The following is a 16,891-nucleotide window of genomic DNA, read 5'->3' on the forward strand; positions in this document are numbered from 1 at the left end:
TAAGCATCACCAGATGGAGCCCTGGAAGCATGCAAGCCTTCACACGATGTCAACATGTTGATCCAAGTCGTGGCGGAGGACTCAGAATAGCCTCAAAATCCTCACTGTAGCTTGAGAGAATGAACGAAAACAATAAGAAGCCAATGTAAATCAACTGAATGTGCTTTGTAGTCAACAGGCAATAGATTGTTTAAAAACAATATACTGTGTCAGGGAAGTGAAGTATGTGCAGTGAAAATTACGACTGAGAAGGTGATCAGGAAGCTTAATGGTCTGAGGGTGGATAAGTCTCCTGAACCTGATGGAATGCACCCTCGGGTTCTGAAGAAAGTAGCTGGAGAGATTGCGGAGGCATTAACAACAATCCTTCAAGAATCGATAGATTCTGGCATTGCACCAGGTGACTGGAAAATTGCAAATGTTACTCCACTATTATAAGAAGGGTGGGAGGCAGCAGAAAGGAAACTATGGACTTGTTAGCCTGACATCAGTGGTTGGGAAGTTGTTGGAATCGATTGTTAGGGATGAGATTACAGAATACCTGGAGGCACATGACAAGATAGGCCAAAGCCAGCATGGTTTTCTGAAAGGAAAATCCTGCCTGACTAACCTACTGCAATTTTTTGAGGAAATTACAAGCAGCCTAGACAAAGGAGATGCAGTAGATGTGGCGTACTTGGATTTTCAGAAGGCCCTTGACAAGGTGCCGCACATGAGGCTGTTTAGCAAGTTAAGAGCCCATGAAATTACAGGGAAGTTTCTAGCATGGGTGGAACATTGGCTGATCGATAGAAAACAGAGAGTGGGAATAAAGGGATCCTATTCTGGAAAGCTGCCAGTTAGCAGTGGAGTTTCATAGGAGTCGGTGTTGGGAATGCTGCTTTTTACGACGTATGTCAATGGTTTGGACTATGGGGTTAATGGATTTGTGGCTAAATTTGCCGATGATACAAAGACAGATGGAGGAGCGGATAGTGTTGAGGAAACAGAGAGCCTGCAGAGAGACTTAGATAGTTTAGAGGAATGGGCAAAGAAGTGGCAAATGAAATACAATGTTGGAAAGTGTATGGTCATGCACTTTGGTGGAAGAAATAAATGGGCAGACTATTACTTAGATGGACAGAGAGTTCAAAATGCAGAGATGCAAAGGGACCTGGGGGTCCTTGCACAGGATACCCTCACGGTTAACCTCCAGGTTGAGTCAGTTGTGAAGAAGGCGAATGAAATGTTGGCATTCATTTCTAGGGGTACAGAATATAAGAGCAGGGATGTGATGTTGAGGCTCAATGAGACACTCGTGAGACCACACTTGGAGTATTGTGTGCAGTTTTGGGCTTCTTATTTTAGAAAGGATATACTGACATTGGAGAGGGTTCAGAGAAGCACAAGAATGATTCCAGGAATAAAAGTGTTACCATATGAGGAATGTCTGGCAGCTCTTGGGCTGTATTCTGTGGAGTTCAGGAGAATGAGGGGGGGATCTCATAGAAACATACCGAATGTTAAAAGACCTGAACAGATTAGGTACAGCAAAGTTATTTCCCGTGGTAGGGGAATCTAGGACAAGAGGGCACACTTCAGGATTGAAGGACGTCCATTTAGAACTGAAATGTGGAGAAATTACTTTAGTCAGAGGTTGGTAAATCTATGGAATTTATTGCCATTAGGAGCTGTGGAGGCCAAGTCATTGGGTGGATTTAAGGCAGAGAGGTACGTTCTTGATTAGCCATGGCATCAAAGGGTATGGGGAGAAGGCAGGGGAGTGGGGATGACTGGAAGATTTGGATCAGCCATGACTGAATGGCGGTGCAGACTTGATGGGCTGAATGGCCTACTTCTGCTTCCATATCTTATAGTCTTATGGTGTTAAGATAAAAAGCTTTGAGAATGCTGATGCACAGAAATAAACATAATTAGACTATGGATTTCTTGGGATACTGTAGGAAAAAATTGCTTTGCATTTAACTTAATGACCAAATCTCAGTGGAACAGATCAAGATAGCAGTACAGGCACCACACCTGCCAAGAACTCTGATCAGGATCAAGGTTCTGCAAGCTTTTCATTTTTATATATTAAAAAAATCACGACGGCAAAAATCACAGAATGGAATATTTTAGCATCTGCCTTTTGTTACTTTGGTTTGCAGGTAATTATGATAGATTGTATTCATGCCCTCAGCACTATTTGCAGCATAGTTTGAATGTTGTCGAAATAGGGTCTCTGAAGAGGTCTTACCACTAATAGCATACATTAGCAGCTCTCAGTAGAAATGTTATTAAGTCTTTTGATATGCCATGATATGACCTGGTACAACCTTTTCCCACTTTGAAAAAGAATGATCATTGGGCCAGAAATAGAGTAGCAGTGCATTTAACCTTGCCTTTTCTTGATTGGACCTTCCCCAGCTCCATAAAATTTTCCAACCAAGCAGTTGAACTTGTAAGCAAATAACAGAACTGCAGGAATAATAATAATAGAAGCGGACTGATGACATGAACGTTGATTTCGCTAACTTCCGCTAATGCCCCTCCTCCCCTTCTTACCCCATCCCTAATTTAATTTTTTTTCTCTCTTTCCCTCTCACAATAACTCCTTGCCTGTTCTCCATCTTCCTCTGGTGCTCCCCTCACCCTTTCTTTCTTCCAAAGCCTTCCGTCCTATGATACTCCCCCTTCTCCAGTCTTGTACCCCTTTTGCCAATCAACTTCCCAGCTCTCCCCCTCCTGTCTTCTTCTATCATTTTGAGTCCCCCCCCCCACTTTCAAATCTCTTACTATCTCTTTTTTCCGGTCCTGACGAAGGGTCTCGATCCAAAACGTCAACTGTACTTCTTCCTATGGATGCTGTCTGGCCTGCTGTGTTCTACCAGCATTTTGTGTGTGTTGCTTGAATTTCCAGCATCTGCAGATTTTCTCATGTTTGCGGAAAAAAAAATACAATGTTTAACTCTGTGCAAAGAGAGGAGCTAGGCTTGACAAAAAATATGGAAGGATGGGGAAAGAAAATTCAGAACCCAAGGAGGGTAAAATAATGGAAGGAATGCAGTGTCAAAGCTAATGCTGGAGGAAAAATAAAAAGAGATAAAGAGAGATCGGATTGAAAGGGATAGAAAAGAGCTAAAATAATGAAATCTATATTTGATCATTTCAAAATCTTCCTGATCCTCATTCTGAAAATTTCTTCCCAGATTCTACCACTCACCGACGCATTGTGGACAATTTACAGTGGTTACTTAATTTACCAGCGTGCTTCTCTTTGGGATGTACGGGGAAACTGGAGCACCAAGTTAAGCCCCATGCAGTCACAAAGAGAATGTGCTAACTCCTTCTAAGTAGCTGCCAAGGTCAGAACTGGGTTCATGTCTTTGGCTATCTGAGCCAGCAGCTCCACGAGCTGCACCACCAATGGGCCAATAAGCTTGATTAGCAGTGATCTACACTTATAGTATAATCAAAAGAGCTCGTTTAACTACAGAACCACTGAAATAAAAAATGGAAATCACAGCTCTTGTGGAGAGGAGTTCTGCTGCAGATGGATTATCTTTAATAAGAACTGGTGATGAAGGTCATAATGAAAGGTCATTGACATGAAACATTAATTCTGTTCTTCTCTCCAACAGAGGCTATCTGATCTGATATTTCCAGCCTTTTAAATAACCCTTACTTCATATTCCCAGCACCTGTAATGCTTTCTCATTGTCTTCACCTGAAGTTGTTGTCAATGTAGTTTGCGTACAACTGATGGAAGGAGCCATCAGCATTTCAGCTTAACAACAAAATCTGTCCTAACCTGTCTCTGATGCAGAAATAAAATTGCCCAGCTGCCAAAAAAAGGCTGGAAAGAGGCTGAGTAAAAGTTAATAGAGAGCAAATTATGTAAGAACTCAAAGCTGATGTTAAGGAAATATTTTGAATAGATGGCATCAAATGATAGATTTGCAATGCCCTAATAATAGATGTGCAGAGCAACGCTGTATGGTAGCTGGGAAGATCATAACTTCAATGGAATAAATATTGACGATAGAATACCGTGATACAGTGCAATTTATACACCTAATCAGAGTTAAATTTCCTAGCCAAAACGCATTACCTGGAGCAGTGATTTCCAAACTTTTTTAAATTTACTGTCCCCTTGGCTCCCAGACCACAACCCCAGCACCGCCCTCCCCCCCTTCCAGCCATTACGTAAAGACTATAAAGAATTTTGATTTATGAAGCACAGTGAAAGAAAGTAGGAATTGCAAATTCAGAGCAGTGACAAATAATTTGCAAAAATTATTCAAATCTATTTAAAGCTACAAATAAATTATTTCTTCATTTAATTACAACAAAAACAATTTTCATCAACAATTTTAGAGGGTATATTCATAGTCCAACTATTCACTTCTTCATTGCTTTTTCACCTTTCAATGAGCTGGATGTGCTTAGTGCAGTGATATCAGCTTCTCAATATCAGGCTGAATGTCACTTAGGAGTCTCAGATTCCCCACCTTCAGTAATTTGCAATCAGTTTCATTGCTTCGAAAGAAGTTTGGTGACTGCAGTGCAAGCACGCTCCACTAGATATGATGTTGGAAGGGCAATAAAGAACATCTCATCCTTTTCCCAGAGTGCATGATTGCGTTCAGAGACTCCTTTCTGCAACTAAAAGTCTTGATATGAGTTTTTAAGCCTCAGCTTCAACTCAAAGTCATTTTGTAATGAGATCAGTTCTTCCTGCATCCTCCCTGTTAATTCTTCATTACAAGTGTTAAGGAATGGATTTATTACCAGAACAGTAAGAGAAGATCCTGAAATCTCTCTGATATGTCTTTATGTAGCTCACCCCACTGGGCACAGTATGCTTGAAAATCTGATGTTCTTTCTCTTCCAACTCCGAGAGGTTCAGAAATTGAAAAAGATTGCAATGGCCAATGGTGCACTTAAACAGGGTTAACTTAGACAGAACAATGGAGACTGATTTGACTTTGATAAAATTCACTTCATTTCCTTGTGATTAAGATTAATTTCATTAAACTTCAATTGCAAGGAATAAAATTCTTTAAAGACTGAAATCCTTCATTCAGTAATCAATTCAAGAATATTAATAACAACATTGCTTATTTGTCAGAATTATTCACAGTTTCAGAAAGCACATAAAAGCATCCCAGCCAGTCTCCTTCTGAGAGCTATCTGCCTTCAGTGTGCAACAGCAAGTGTTCAAACTGTTTATCATTCTCAGTACAAACCTCTTCAATTGAGAGTATTGAGAGCATGGGACTTGATTTTATTTACCGCTGTGAAAACAGGATGTAATGATTTGTGCAGCCAATCATTTAAGTTTGTTTGTGACAAGATGGTGTCTGTGAATTACACAGTGAATGAGTCAGGTCACTCGTCTGAGTGCTACTGGTACCATGTAACCCAGCACTACCTGTTGCGTGGTCGGGTGGTCGGTGACTAAACTGGCTCCCCCACCAGGCTTGCCTGGTGAGTCAGGTGGCTAGACACCTTGCAAGACAAAAAACAAGACCTGTCAAAGGGCAGATTAACCCTCTCGTAGGGTCAATGACCATTTAGCAAACACGTGCTGTGAAGCGCGGAAAGGGCATCCCTTGCATCGAAGCTTGGTCTGGCTATTCACTGCAACAGAACTTCCTCCAGCCGTCCTGGACCCCACCATGCCGCTGGATACGGGAGGGGATGTTGAGAGGGTGGGTCTGGACCTGTGCAACCCCCTACTCACCTAAAATCCATTCACGCACACGCTGTTCCTTTCTGAAGAGTGGGGTATAAACCCCACTAACCGACTGAAAGGAACTATCATCATCCTATGGGATGGATAGCCACAGAATGATAAGTATGTTAGGTACAGCTTTTATCAAGAAAGCAATAAATGGCATCCTATCATTGAATGTTGGTGAATGGAATGTCCTTCTGTTTGAAAAATTTCTCAAAAACCGAAATATTGACTCCCCCTGTGTATCTGTTTTTAGTCCCATTGCAAATAACTCTTGAACCATCTGTTTTGAAACAAACATAACCAAGAAGCAACGATCCATTGCCTGGCAAAGTTGACTCACCCAGCTGCAGAGCAAATTCTGTTGACCTAAGTATGTTGCACAATAATCTTCCACATTCCAGACATTTCATTTATTCAACTTTGAATAGAGTTGTTGCTGAATGGAATTGCTTTAATTATTTGGTCTGGTGACTAATGCAAAACCGTACTCAGAACCTCCCTTACTGCTGGCAGGATCAGTTCTTCTCCAGTAGTACGGAGCTTTCCAGATTTAGCAATGAGCAATGAAACTTTGTACAAAGCACGCAAACCATCATTGTTTTGTTGAGAAGTGCTGGCAAAGGTGTTTTGAAGATTTTTCTGTTTCTGAAAGCTTTCATGAGGTGACTGAAAATAAGCCAAGTTTATTGTTTGCTTTGTCATAGTGTGTTTTCTTCAATTGTTCAAGGAATCTGAATGGTTTCATTGCCTCATTTGAAAAATATACTTCACACGACAGACACAGTGCCAGCTGTTGGTTGCTTGTTGCTGGTGTGTGTGTGTGGCCTCCGTCGGTCGTGGTCGACCATGGGTACTGTGCCTCAGGTAGTCACTGGTTTGGCAAACAGCGTCAACTGTGGCTATTGGGGCTGATCCTGGAACGGTAGGCTCTGCCACAGTTGCTGCATGTGTAGGGCATCGTGGAATTGTTGTCTGTTGTCTGCTGTCTGCTGTGCTCTCCGCTCCTCAAACTGACTCAGGATCACTCTTTCGCCTTGTTCTAGGTGTTGCTGAAGGGTAACTTGCCATTTGTTGGGGTCATCTGCTGTATCCTCCCAGCACTCTGTCTTGATTTTTAAGAATCATGTCACGCTTGCAGAGGTCCTTGAAGCGAAGCTGGGGTCTACAAACGTTGCTCTTGCCTGTTGCTAATTCTCCAGAGAGGATGTCCTTTGGCAGTCTACCATCCTTCATACGATGGACGTGGCCCAGCCAGTTCAGTCTGCATTGTCTCAAAAGCGTCCCTACACCTCCTCTCTTGCCACCATTCAGGGCCCCAAACAGTACTTCCAGGTGAGGCAACACTTCACTTGTGAGTCTGTTGGAGTCATCTATTGCATCCGGTGCTCCCGGTGCGGCCTCCTCTACATCGGTGAAACCCGACGCAGAATGGGGGACCGCTTCGTCAAGCACCTCCGCTCCATCCGCCACAACAGACAGGATCTCCCGGTAGCCACCCACTTCAACTCTGCTTCCCACTCCCATTCAGATATGTCCATACATGGCCTCCTCTACTGCCATGATGAGGCTAAACTCAGGTTGGAGGAGCAACACCTCATATACTGTCTAGGTAGTTTCCAGTCCCTTGGTATGAACATAGAATTCTCCAACTTCCGGTAATTCCCTCCCCCTCCCTTCCCCTATCCCTATATCACTCTCCCCCTCCCCCAGCTGCCTACCACCTCCCTCTTGGTTCCGCCTCCTTCTACTACCCATTGTGTTTTGCCCTATTCTTTCTTCACCTTTCCTGCCTATCACCTCCCTGCCTCCCTTCCCCCACCCCTTTATCTTTCCCCTTACTGGTTCTTCACCTGGAACCTACCAGCCTCTCCTTCCCACCCTCCCCCCACCACCTTTATAGGGCCTCTGCCCCTTCCCCCTACAGTCCTGACGAAGGGTTCCGGCCCGAAACGTCGACTGATCTTTTCCACCGATGCTGCCCGACCTGCTGAGTTCCTCCAGCGTGTTGTGAGTGTTACCATCCTTCATATGACGGACGTGACCCAGCCAGCGCAGTCTGCATTGTCTTAAAGCGTGAATATTGTGAGAAGTCCAGCGCGGGAGAGGACCTCAGAGTTTGGAACTTTGTCTCTCCAGGTGATGCCGAGGATGAGGCGAAGGCTGCGCAGGTGAAGATGATTGAGTTTCCTCTCCTGCTTGGAGTAGATGGTCCAAGTCTCGCTACCATACAGGAGGGTGCTGATAACGCATGCAATATACACAGCAGTGTTGGTCTTTGTAGCGAGTTTCAGATTCTCCCAGACCCGCGAGGAGGGTCGAGCAAGGATCGATGTTCCTTTGCCGATACTCCTATTGATTTCAGCATCGAGGGAGAGAGTGTCACTAATGGTCGACCCCAAGTATGTGAACTCGTTGACCACTTCTAGATCGTAGTTGTCGATGGTAATGACTAATATCTCCACTACGTTCTGGACAAGGACATTTGTTTTCTTTAAGCTGATGGTAACTGCTGCTTCCCATGTTTGTCCGGCACTATAAAGCAAAGCTGGAGTGGCCTCTCCAGGGCCCAAGCCAGGGCAGAGTTGATATGGAGAGCCATCTGTTGCCCGTGCAGTGGGACTCCCCTCTCCATGCTGATGACAGGTCCAAAGGAATGATGATAGTCGATACATTTTGGTGCCAGCAGCGTCGCAGGAGTTGCCGTGCCGGTGCTGGGTACAGCAGTCAGCCGCCTTCGGGACTCCGACTCCAGATTTTTCCTCAGGGTTTACTCCCGAAACCTTTCCCGTGAGCGGGTATAGCTGCAAGGCAGCGGAGGTTTGAAATCGGAGTTTTCCCTCTCCTGGATGAGCTACCTTCTGTGGTTAATGAGCCCCATCTGCCTGGAGCAACTAGTTTTAAGGCGCCTCTGGCCCGCCTTTGCCCCTTCCCCTGTCAGTGAGACCAGCTCCGCCGGGCATAAGAGCTATGTCACACGTGTAGGCCAGGAGTTGGACTTGGTTGTCAGAGGCTGTTAGAGACACACGCCATGAAGAGAATTTGTTTAGCAGTGAGAGCTCATCCCCACTACTACCCTTCGGCTAAGACTACCTTAGGAACCTTGCTGTTGGTATAAATAATAATATTTACTGGTATAAAAAACTCTGCGCTATACTGCCTTTGTCACTTGGTCTGCTTCTGCCATTTTTGTTATAGATTAATGGCTATGGTCAATCGCCTTTTGTTTAAGTGCTGCGATCAATAAAGGGAAATGTTTGACATCACTCAGGCAAGACCTAATTCTCGGCCTGAAGGTACATAAAGAAGGGTAGTGAATAACGTACAGCTACTGCTGCCGCCATGTACCTACTGCCTGTGCCTTTATAGCTGAGAGTGTGGATTTACTGCAGGCACTCTTGTTTCTCCCCAAAGCCCAAAGAGCTGCATGTTGATAGGTTAACGGATAACTGCGAATTACTGTACTGCTGGTGGGTAAGTGCGTGGGAGAATGTTGGGATTAGGTGGGAAGTTGATAGGAGTAAGAGGAGAATAGGTTACTGAGAAAATTGAGGAATGTGATTACTTTCATGAGCCAGCGTAAAGTTAACAAGCTGAAACAAACAATGGAGAATATAGCAGAAAGCCAAGGTTCAGGAGCCGCAGGTGACATACACTCTTGCTGGGAAACCATCCTCAAGAACCTCACTCAGCTGACAGTGTTTCATTGGCAATCTAGGGTCTGATGTAAGACAGTTTAACACCTTGCCAGGCTGATAACACTACAGTTAATCACAAGATCATAAAACATAGGAGCAGAATTAGGCCATTGGGCCCACTGAGTCTGCTCAGCCATTGCATAAAGGCTGATTTATTATCCCTCTCAACCACCTCTCTTGCCTTCTCCACATATCCTTTGATGCCCTGACTAATCCACGCTACAGCTAACGCACAACGCTCTTACAGCTCAGTGCGTTGGAGTTCAACATTTAGTTTCGCCGTCTTCTGTAAGTAAGTTTGTATGTTCCTTCCTATGTGCACATGGGTTTCCTCTGGGTGCTCCAGTTTCCTCCCACAGTCCAAATAAGTACTCGTTAGTAGGTTAATTGGTCATTGTATTTGTCCTGTGATTAGGCTAGGATTAAAAAATAAACATAATAATCAAAAACCTATCAATCTCTGCTTTAAATATATACTCAATGACTTGGCATCTGCAACCATCTGTGTCAATGAATTCTAGAGATTCACTACCCTCTGGCTAAAAAAATTCCTCCTCATCTCTGTTCTAAATGGATGTCTCTCTATTCTGAGGCTCTGCCCTCTGGTCCAAGACTTACACATGATGTTTCCTATATCTCCACATCCAATCTACCCAGGCCTTTCAATATCCAACAGGTTTCAATGAAATCCCACCCCATTCTTCTCATTTCCAGCAAGCACAGGCCCAGAGCCATCAAACCACCTTCATGTGTTAACCTGGAATCATTCTCGTGAAGCTCCTCTGGACCCTCCCCAATGCCAGCACATCTTTTCTTAAAGGACTCAAAACTGCAAGTGCAGTCTGTCCAATGACTTGTAAAGCCTCAGAACTACATCCTTGCTCTTATATTCTAGCCTTCTCAAAGTGAATGCCAGCATTGCACTTGCCTTACCCAACCTGCAAGTTAACCTTAAGGGAATCCTGCACAAGGACTCCCAAGACCCAGATTTTTGAATTTTCTCCAAATTTAGAAAATAGTCTACACCTTTATTCCTGACCATACGCCTCCCTACACTATACTGTAGCTGCCACTTCTTTTCCCACTCTCCCAATCTGCTTAAGTCCTTCTACAGAGTCCCTTCTCAACACTACCAGCCCCTCCACCTGTCTTTGTATTATCCACAAACTTAGCCACAAAGCCATCAATTCAGTCATCCAAATTGCTGGCATATAACGCGAAAAGACATGGTCCCAACACCAACCCCTACAGAACACCAGTAGTCACTGGGCACCAACCAGGAAAGCTCATATCTTTCCTATAATACCAATGTCTCTTATCTTGTTGAGCAGCGTTATGTGTGGCACCTTGTCAAAAGCCTTTTGAAAATCCAAGTAAACAACATCCACTGACTCTCCTTTGTCTATCCTGCCTGTTATTTCCTCAAGGAGTTGCAATAGATTTGTCAGGCAAGATTTCCCCTTTAAGGAAACCATGCTGGGGTTGGCTAACTTTGTCATATGCCTCTAAGTACCCTGATACCTCATCCTTAATCATGAACTCCAACTTTTTTCCAATCACTAAAGTCAAGTTAACTGGCCTATAATTTCCTTTCTTCCGTCTCTCTCCCTTTTTAAAGAGTGGACTGACATTTGCAATTTTCCAGTCCCCTGGAACCATTCTAGAATCTAGTGATTCTTGAAAGATCATTACACCTCCCTTGTCCTACCCATGTTGTTGGTACCAATATGTACTACAACTTCTGTCTGCTTACTCTCCTCCTTTAGAATGCTGTAGACCCGTTCAGAGATATCCCTGACCCTGCAACTAGGAGGCAACATACCATCCAGGTGTCTCTTTCAAGTCCACAGAATCTCCTGTCTGCTCCTCTAACTATGGAACCTGCTTTCACCACTGCATTCCTCTGCTTCCCCCCTTCCCTTCTGAGCCTCAGAGCTAGACTCAGTGCCAGAGACCAGGACGATGTCGCCTCCCCTGGGAGGTCATTTCTCTCCAACTGTATCATGGACGAGTCCTTAATGTATATTCAGAGCTGAGGGAGAATGTACAAATTCCTTACATACAGCGGCAGGAATTGGACACCAATTAGTGATCACTGTTGCAGCAAGATGATGCACCAACTTCTATGCTGCCCGCCTCCTCTCTGCTGACTCAGATGCCCTATAATTGTAGTATCTCTGCAGATGATTGGATGAAATTGTCATTCAGCTCAAACTAGGAAACAAATAGAGCAGTGTGCTCTATTTAATGACTTAATTTTGATACATAGCACAGCTTTGCATTGTTGCAATACATAAAGGATCTAGCACACAATCGAGAGTTTCATTATGTCTAATACTGTGGTTTTTGTGACATGGTTAAAATTAAAAGGATTTAAATTGCCTGTTTTATGATATTTGCAGGATAGTGATCTGATGACCTTTAATATCTCGATGCACCGCTCGTGGTGGAGGGAACATGGGCCTGGGTGTGTGCGGAAGGAGTTGACTGCTTCAGCCAGCAAAAGCTTGGATGATCGCACCTATATCTCAGTGACAGGCTGCATTGTTGATTTTCAGTACCTGGAGGTTATTCACAGCTCCTTCCAAATACTACTGTCAGTAAGTATGGTCCTTGGAAAAAGTGGTTTACATGTTAGAGATTACAGTCAAAGATACAAAGTATATTTATTATCAAAGTATGTGTGCAATATACAACCCTGGGATACTTCTTCCCACAGACAGCCACAAAACACAGAAAAACATGGAATCCATTCAAAGAAAAACATCAAACCCCCAACAGGCAAAGAAAAGCCAAATCATACAAATGGCAAAAAAACCTCCAAAAAAACAATATAAAACATCAAAGCACATAGTCAGCGAAACAGTCAGGGATATTCAGTTTCAGCTCATTTCAGTTCAGTCTGGTGCTGTGTGTGTTGTTCATTGAGTGCAGGCTGTAGAGCCCGTCAACTCTGATCAAAATTGCAAAAAAATAGCAACCGAGAAAACAGCAACCAGAAACATGTCATAACATGAATTACAGAGCCCAGTCCACAAAATGAGTCGATTAAACCTTGCTGAGGACCTAAGTCTCCAGCACCATCCTCCAGCAGCAACAAATGAGAGGAAGAGAGAGACCCATCGAATGCAGACACCTTCCTCCAGGAGCAACGAGCAAGAGGGAGGGAGAGAGAGAGACAGACAGACAGACAGAGACACACACCAATTGAGTGCGGACACCTTCCTCTGGAGGCAGTGGGAGAGGAGCTGATCATACGCAGGCCCCTTCCTCCGGGAGCAGTGAGCAAGAATGAGAGAGAGAGCCGTCACTCGCAGGCAGACGGCGCTGAACACTTGCTCTCATCTTCGTTAATTTAAATCTTCCTCAATGCTTTAATCGGCAGGATCAGCGAGAAATGGAGTTGATCATGGGCTCGTACCCCGTCCCCAGGCTTCTTGGCCTCCAGGCCACAGACCACTTGAAACCTCAGCGAACTCCTTCGGAGACAACAAAGTGCCAGATCGCTCAATCGCGCACCATCAAACTATAGAGTACCGACTCCAATAGTAGCTGAATCATATTTGAAAGAAGTAGTAATAGTAAAGGAAGTAGAAGAAGTAATTTCACAAACTGTCTGAAGGATGTCACCTTTGGTCGCATTGTTTGCTGCCGCCATCTTCCTCACCAGTCCCAGAAAATGCAATAATTCTACCCCTGCAGAAATTATTGCTCTGGTCATTGTTATCGTTGTCTGTTCCTGTTAGAACATTTTAATACATTGAAGGTGGAATGTACATCGAAAATTCTTGTTCTATTATAGATGTTGGGCCTGTCTTAATTATAAAAAACTAAAAGTGATTATGTTTTGCCAAACACACTCTTCTATCCAAACCTAGCTCATTACCAGAAGAGTTAAACACATACTTTCCTGAACCGTTTAGCATTCTCTTTTGAACATAGTTTAAATTTTACCTGCCATTTTCAGAGTTTGTGTACCAATGCATCCACTGTGGTAACTTCAGATACATAAACAAAGGCAAAACTTATGTGAGGTGACCAAACGTTTTGTCCCAGGCTCCTAAATCTTATTTGACAAAGGTTTTTGTTTGGTACTCAATCATTTCACCAAACATACAGTAAAAATATTTAAACTTTAAACCACACAAGAGCAGCACTACACGAACAAATCTGCTTCTCAGCCTTTTGACTATCTTTGAGTGGCTCATTACTGTGGAAATGCTAATGGACACTTTTAACGTAATTGTTATCATTATGGTGTCATAGAGCCTTACAGCAGGGAAAAGGTTCTCAGCCCAACTCATCCATGCTGCTCAGTAAGCTAGTCAGTCCCATTTGCCCGCATCCGTTCCATAGCCCTCCAAACCACTCCTATCGAGATGGCTTTTAAACATTGTTAATGTGCCTGCTTCCACCACTGTTTCTGACAGCTGATTTCAAATATGCATAATTCTTTGCATGAAGAAGCTGTCCTTGATGTTCCTTTTATATCTCTCACCTCTGATCTTAAGCCAAAGCTCTCTTGTTTTCTAGCATCACCTCCTTGAGAAGCACATTTTGTGCTTCTTGTGCTTCCACCCTATGCCCCTCTTGATTTTGCACACAGCATTTGCATTAGGATTTAATCAGCTCAGCATTTATAGGACATAATGGCTGGATGGTGCATCTCGCAGTCAAATGTACTGCTGGTGAATATAATAAGCAGCCAAGATATAACTGTTAAGTGCTGATGTGAACACGAGTATGGAGCAGGTTCAGGCTTTGATAAACTACTTACTGATCAAGTGTTTTGAAATTTAGGGCCAATTCAATACTTGAGACATTGCCCACTATTTATACAATACAGACAGTATCTCCGTACTGGCACCGCAGCTCACAGAGTAGATCATTTCTGTTTGCCCCTGTATTTCTGCTGGCCAAAAGAAATTGAACCTTCGATTCTGATATTAGAATAAGAGATGCTTACTTCATGATGGAAAGTTATGTACAGAGAAGCTAAACAAGTAATGATGTTAAATTTCCAGTTCTTGACTTATTTCAGAGGCAGCTCGCTGCAACAAATCAACAATTCCTGTTAACTGATATCAATAATGAACATTGCCACAATTCATATGCTGTGTAGTTAAGCAACTTGGACCAGCAGAAAAACTGAGCAGAAATTTCAAAAATGTAAATATTCTTATATTAACAAATGTAGAAATAGAGTTCCTTTGACCCGTTACATTTTTACTACTTTATTTCTGTGATTTTTATTCAGAGTATTATAACTGCAGAAAACTAAACTTACTGTAAGTCCACCTCCACCCCCCCCCCCCCAACTAGGACATAGACCCTGACAGCAGCTCGACAGATTCCACTGTCCTCGGCTAGTTTTTCAAATTGTTCTTGGGTGTAGCCTCATCTCCCAGGGATGAGGTCTTTGCAGCTTCTGTTGGTGTTTCTGTGGCTCTGGGTTTTTACATGGATGGGGCTGCTATTCCCATGCACAACCTGCCTCCTTTCACAGCTGAGCTTGGGACAGTCCATGGCAGAGTTACTGCAGAAACTATTGGACCAGAAATTGTCAGGGAGACAGCATTGCTCACAGCTAAGCTTCAAAGTTAAACTACTTGAGAGATTCCATCCACAGAATCATGTCTGATAGCCAGGTTTGTCATTCCATGATGTTACAGATTCATTTGGTGAGAGAGCCTTGCCCAAAATAGGGCTTTCGTAAATTTTGTAACTTACTAGGTCACACCACTGGCTTACTATCGGTTTTCAAATTTCAACATAATATAAGTGATAAGTGGCTAATACACTCAATTTTGTTTCTAAAAGGGTTTATCTAACGAATTTAATATTAAACACACAGCGCATATTTTCCTCGTATGAATACAGTGATAAGTCAATTATTAGGGGAGGACGGGAGCTTGAAGTAAGTGTTGAACGAACTTCCAGTAGAAGTGGTAGAGGCAGGTGAGATATTATCATTTAAAGAAAAATTGGACAGGTATATGGACAGGAAAGGAATGGAGGGCTATGGGCTTAGTGCAGGTCGGTGGGACTAGGTGAGAGTAGCGTTCGGCACGGACTAGAAGGGCAGAGATGGCCTGTTTCCGTGCTGTAATTGTTATATGGTTATATAAGTAAGTCAATAGCATCATAACATTTTAAGTAACGTTTGGATATTAAACATACAGCACCTATTTTCCCCGTATAAAATGATGTGTTGCAATGATATAAAATCATTGCAACACACCAGTATCGCTGAATCAGTGGGAGCCCTGGGCTTGTTTCCCTGCAACAAGACGGTCCTATGGAGGGGTGATGGGAGACATCGATACTCGAAGGGGGTTCCTTATGTCCAGTCTATTCCGCAATTTAGTTTTTGTTGCATTCATTGCAGAGATATGTTGGAAATGGAAGCAACGTTTTCAGTGCTTTCGTGGCTATCTCAGGATATTTAGCCTTGACTTTGATCCAGAATGCCGGCAGGGATGTTATGTCAAACATACTTTTCAGCCTGCTGTCATTTGCAAGTTCAAGGAGTTGATCTTCTTCCCGCGCTGACATGGATGACGTGCGGGTAATGACCTCGCGTGCGTTCAAACTCAACAGTGCGTGACAGGGAATGAGGAAAGGTGTCGCTGACTCATATCGTTTCATATCGTCAAATCATATTGTTTCCTTGTGGCCCGGTAGCACATGCTTGTGGCCCGGTGGTTGGGGACGGCTGTTCTAAATCACTCATTTAAAATCCCCCATTTCGACGTAAAAAAGTAAGTTCTGATCCCCACTATTGCGGGCAATGTGTGTGCGTGTGGCTACGGATGTATATGCGATTGGATATTGTCCGAATGGACGTTAAGCAGCGCACACCTATAATAGGGATACACCTTATGCTCTTTTTTCTTTTAGGGACCGCAACGTATTAGGGAGGCTAAGCACAGGAAAGACTGCTCAAGTATTTCACAGTTCTTTTCAGCAGAAAACCAAAGTCTGACAGAGAAGGTCACTAGAGCTGAGGTGTACTTTACATCTTTCATCGTTGAGCATAACCTGCCATTCCAGGTGTGTAAGCACACCGGCAAGCTATTCAGGAAAATGTTTCCTGATTCAGAAATAGCAAAAAACTATGCTTGCTCATCAACCAAGACAGCAGCTATTGTGAACATGGCACATTAAAACAGAATTCAGAAGTCAGCTGTCTTACAAAACACTTGTGAATCTGATGTCTTGCAAGATTAACAAATTCATTGACACAGACTGCTAAAAGGTTGAGACTTCCGGTTGAGACCCCAAGTGAGTTTTTGCGGGGTGGGATGTCTGTGCTAGTACCATTGAACAGGAGGTGCTAGAGACAGAATCTCTCCTCACATTGAAACAGTATTTGGATTGTACTTGACTAGTCATCCCAGACAGGGCTAAGGATCACGTGGTGGGTTTAGGCAAGGGGCTCTTTGTTATCCAGTGCCCTCATAAAAGGCCGAAT

At 43.5% G+C, this 16,891-nt stretch overlaps 1 protein-coding gene across 2 annotated transcripts in view; it reads left to right on the top strand.

Annotated features, from left to right (window-relative positions):
- The window catches only part of LOC134343099 (sodium/potassium-transporting ATPase subunit beta-1-interacting protein 3), a 523,347-nt gene that overhangs the window by 418,327 nt on the left and 88,129 nt on the right, over positions 1-16,891 (top strand). For both annotated transcript variants that reach the window (XM_063041993.1, XM_063041989.1), the window contains exon 4: positions 11,820-12,017. In XM_063041993.1, coding sequence (XP_062898063.1) covers positions 11,820-12,017 — 198 coding nt within the window. The remainder of the gene's footprint in view (positions 1-11,819; positions 12,018-16,891) is intronic.

This window comes from Mobula hypostoma, chromosome 1 (genome assembly GCF_963921235.1).
Source record: "Mobula hypostoma chromosome 1, sMobHyp1.1, whole genome shotgun sequence".
Taxonomy (NCBI): Eukaryota; Metazoa; Chordata; class Chondrichthyes; order Myliobatiformes; family Myliobatidae; genus Mobula; species Mobula hypostoma.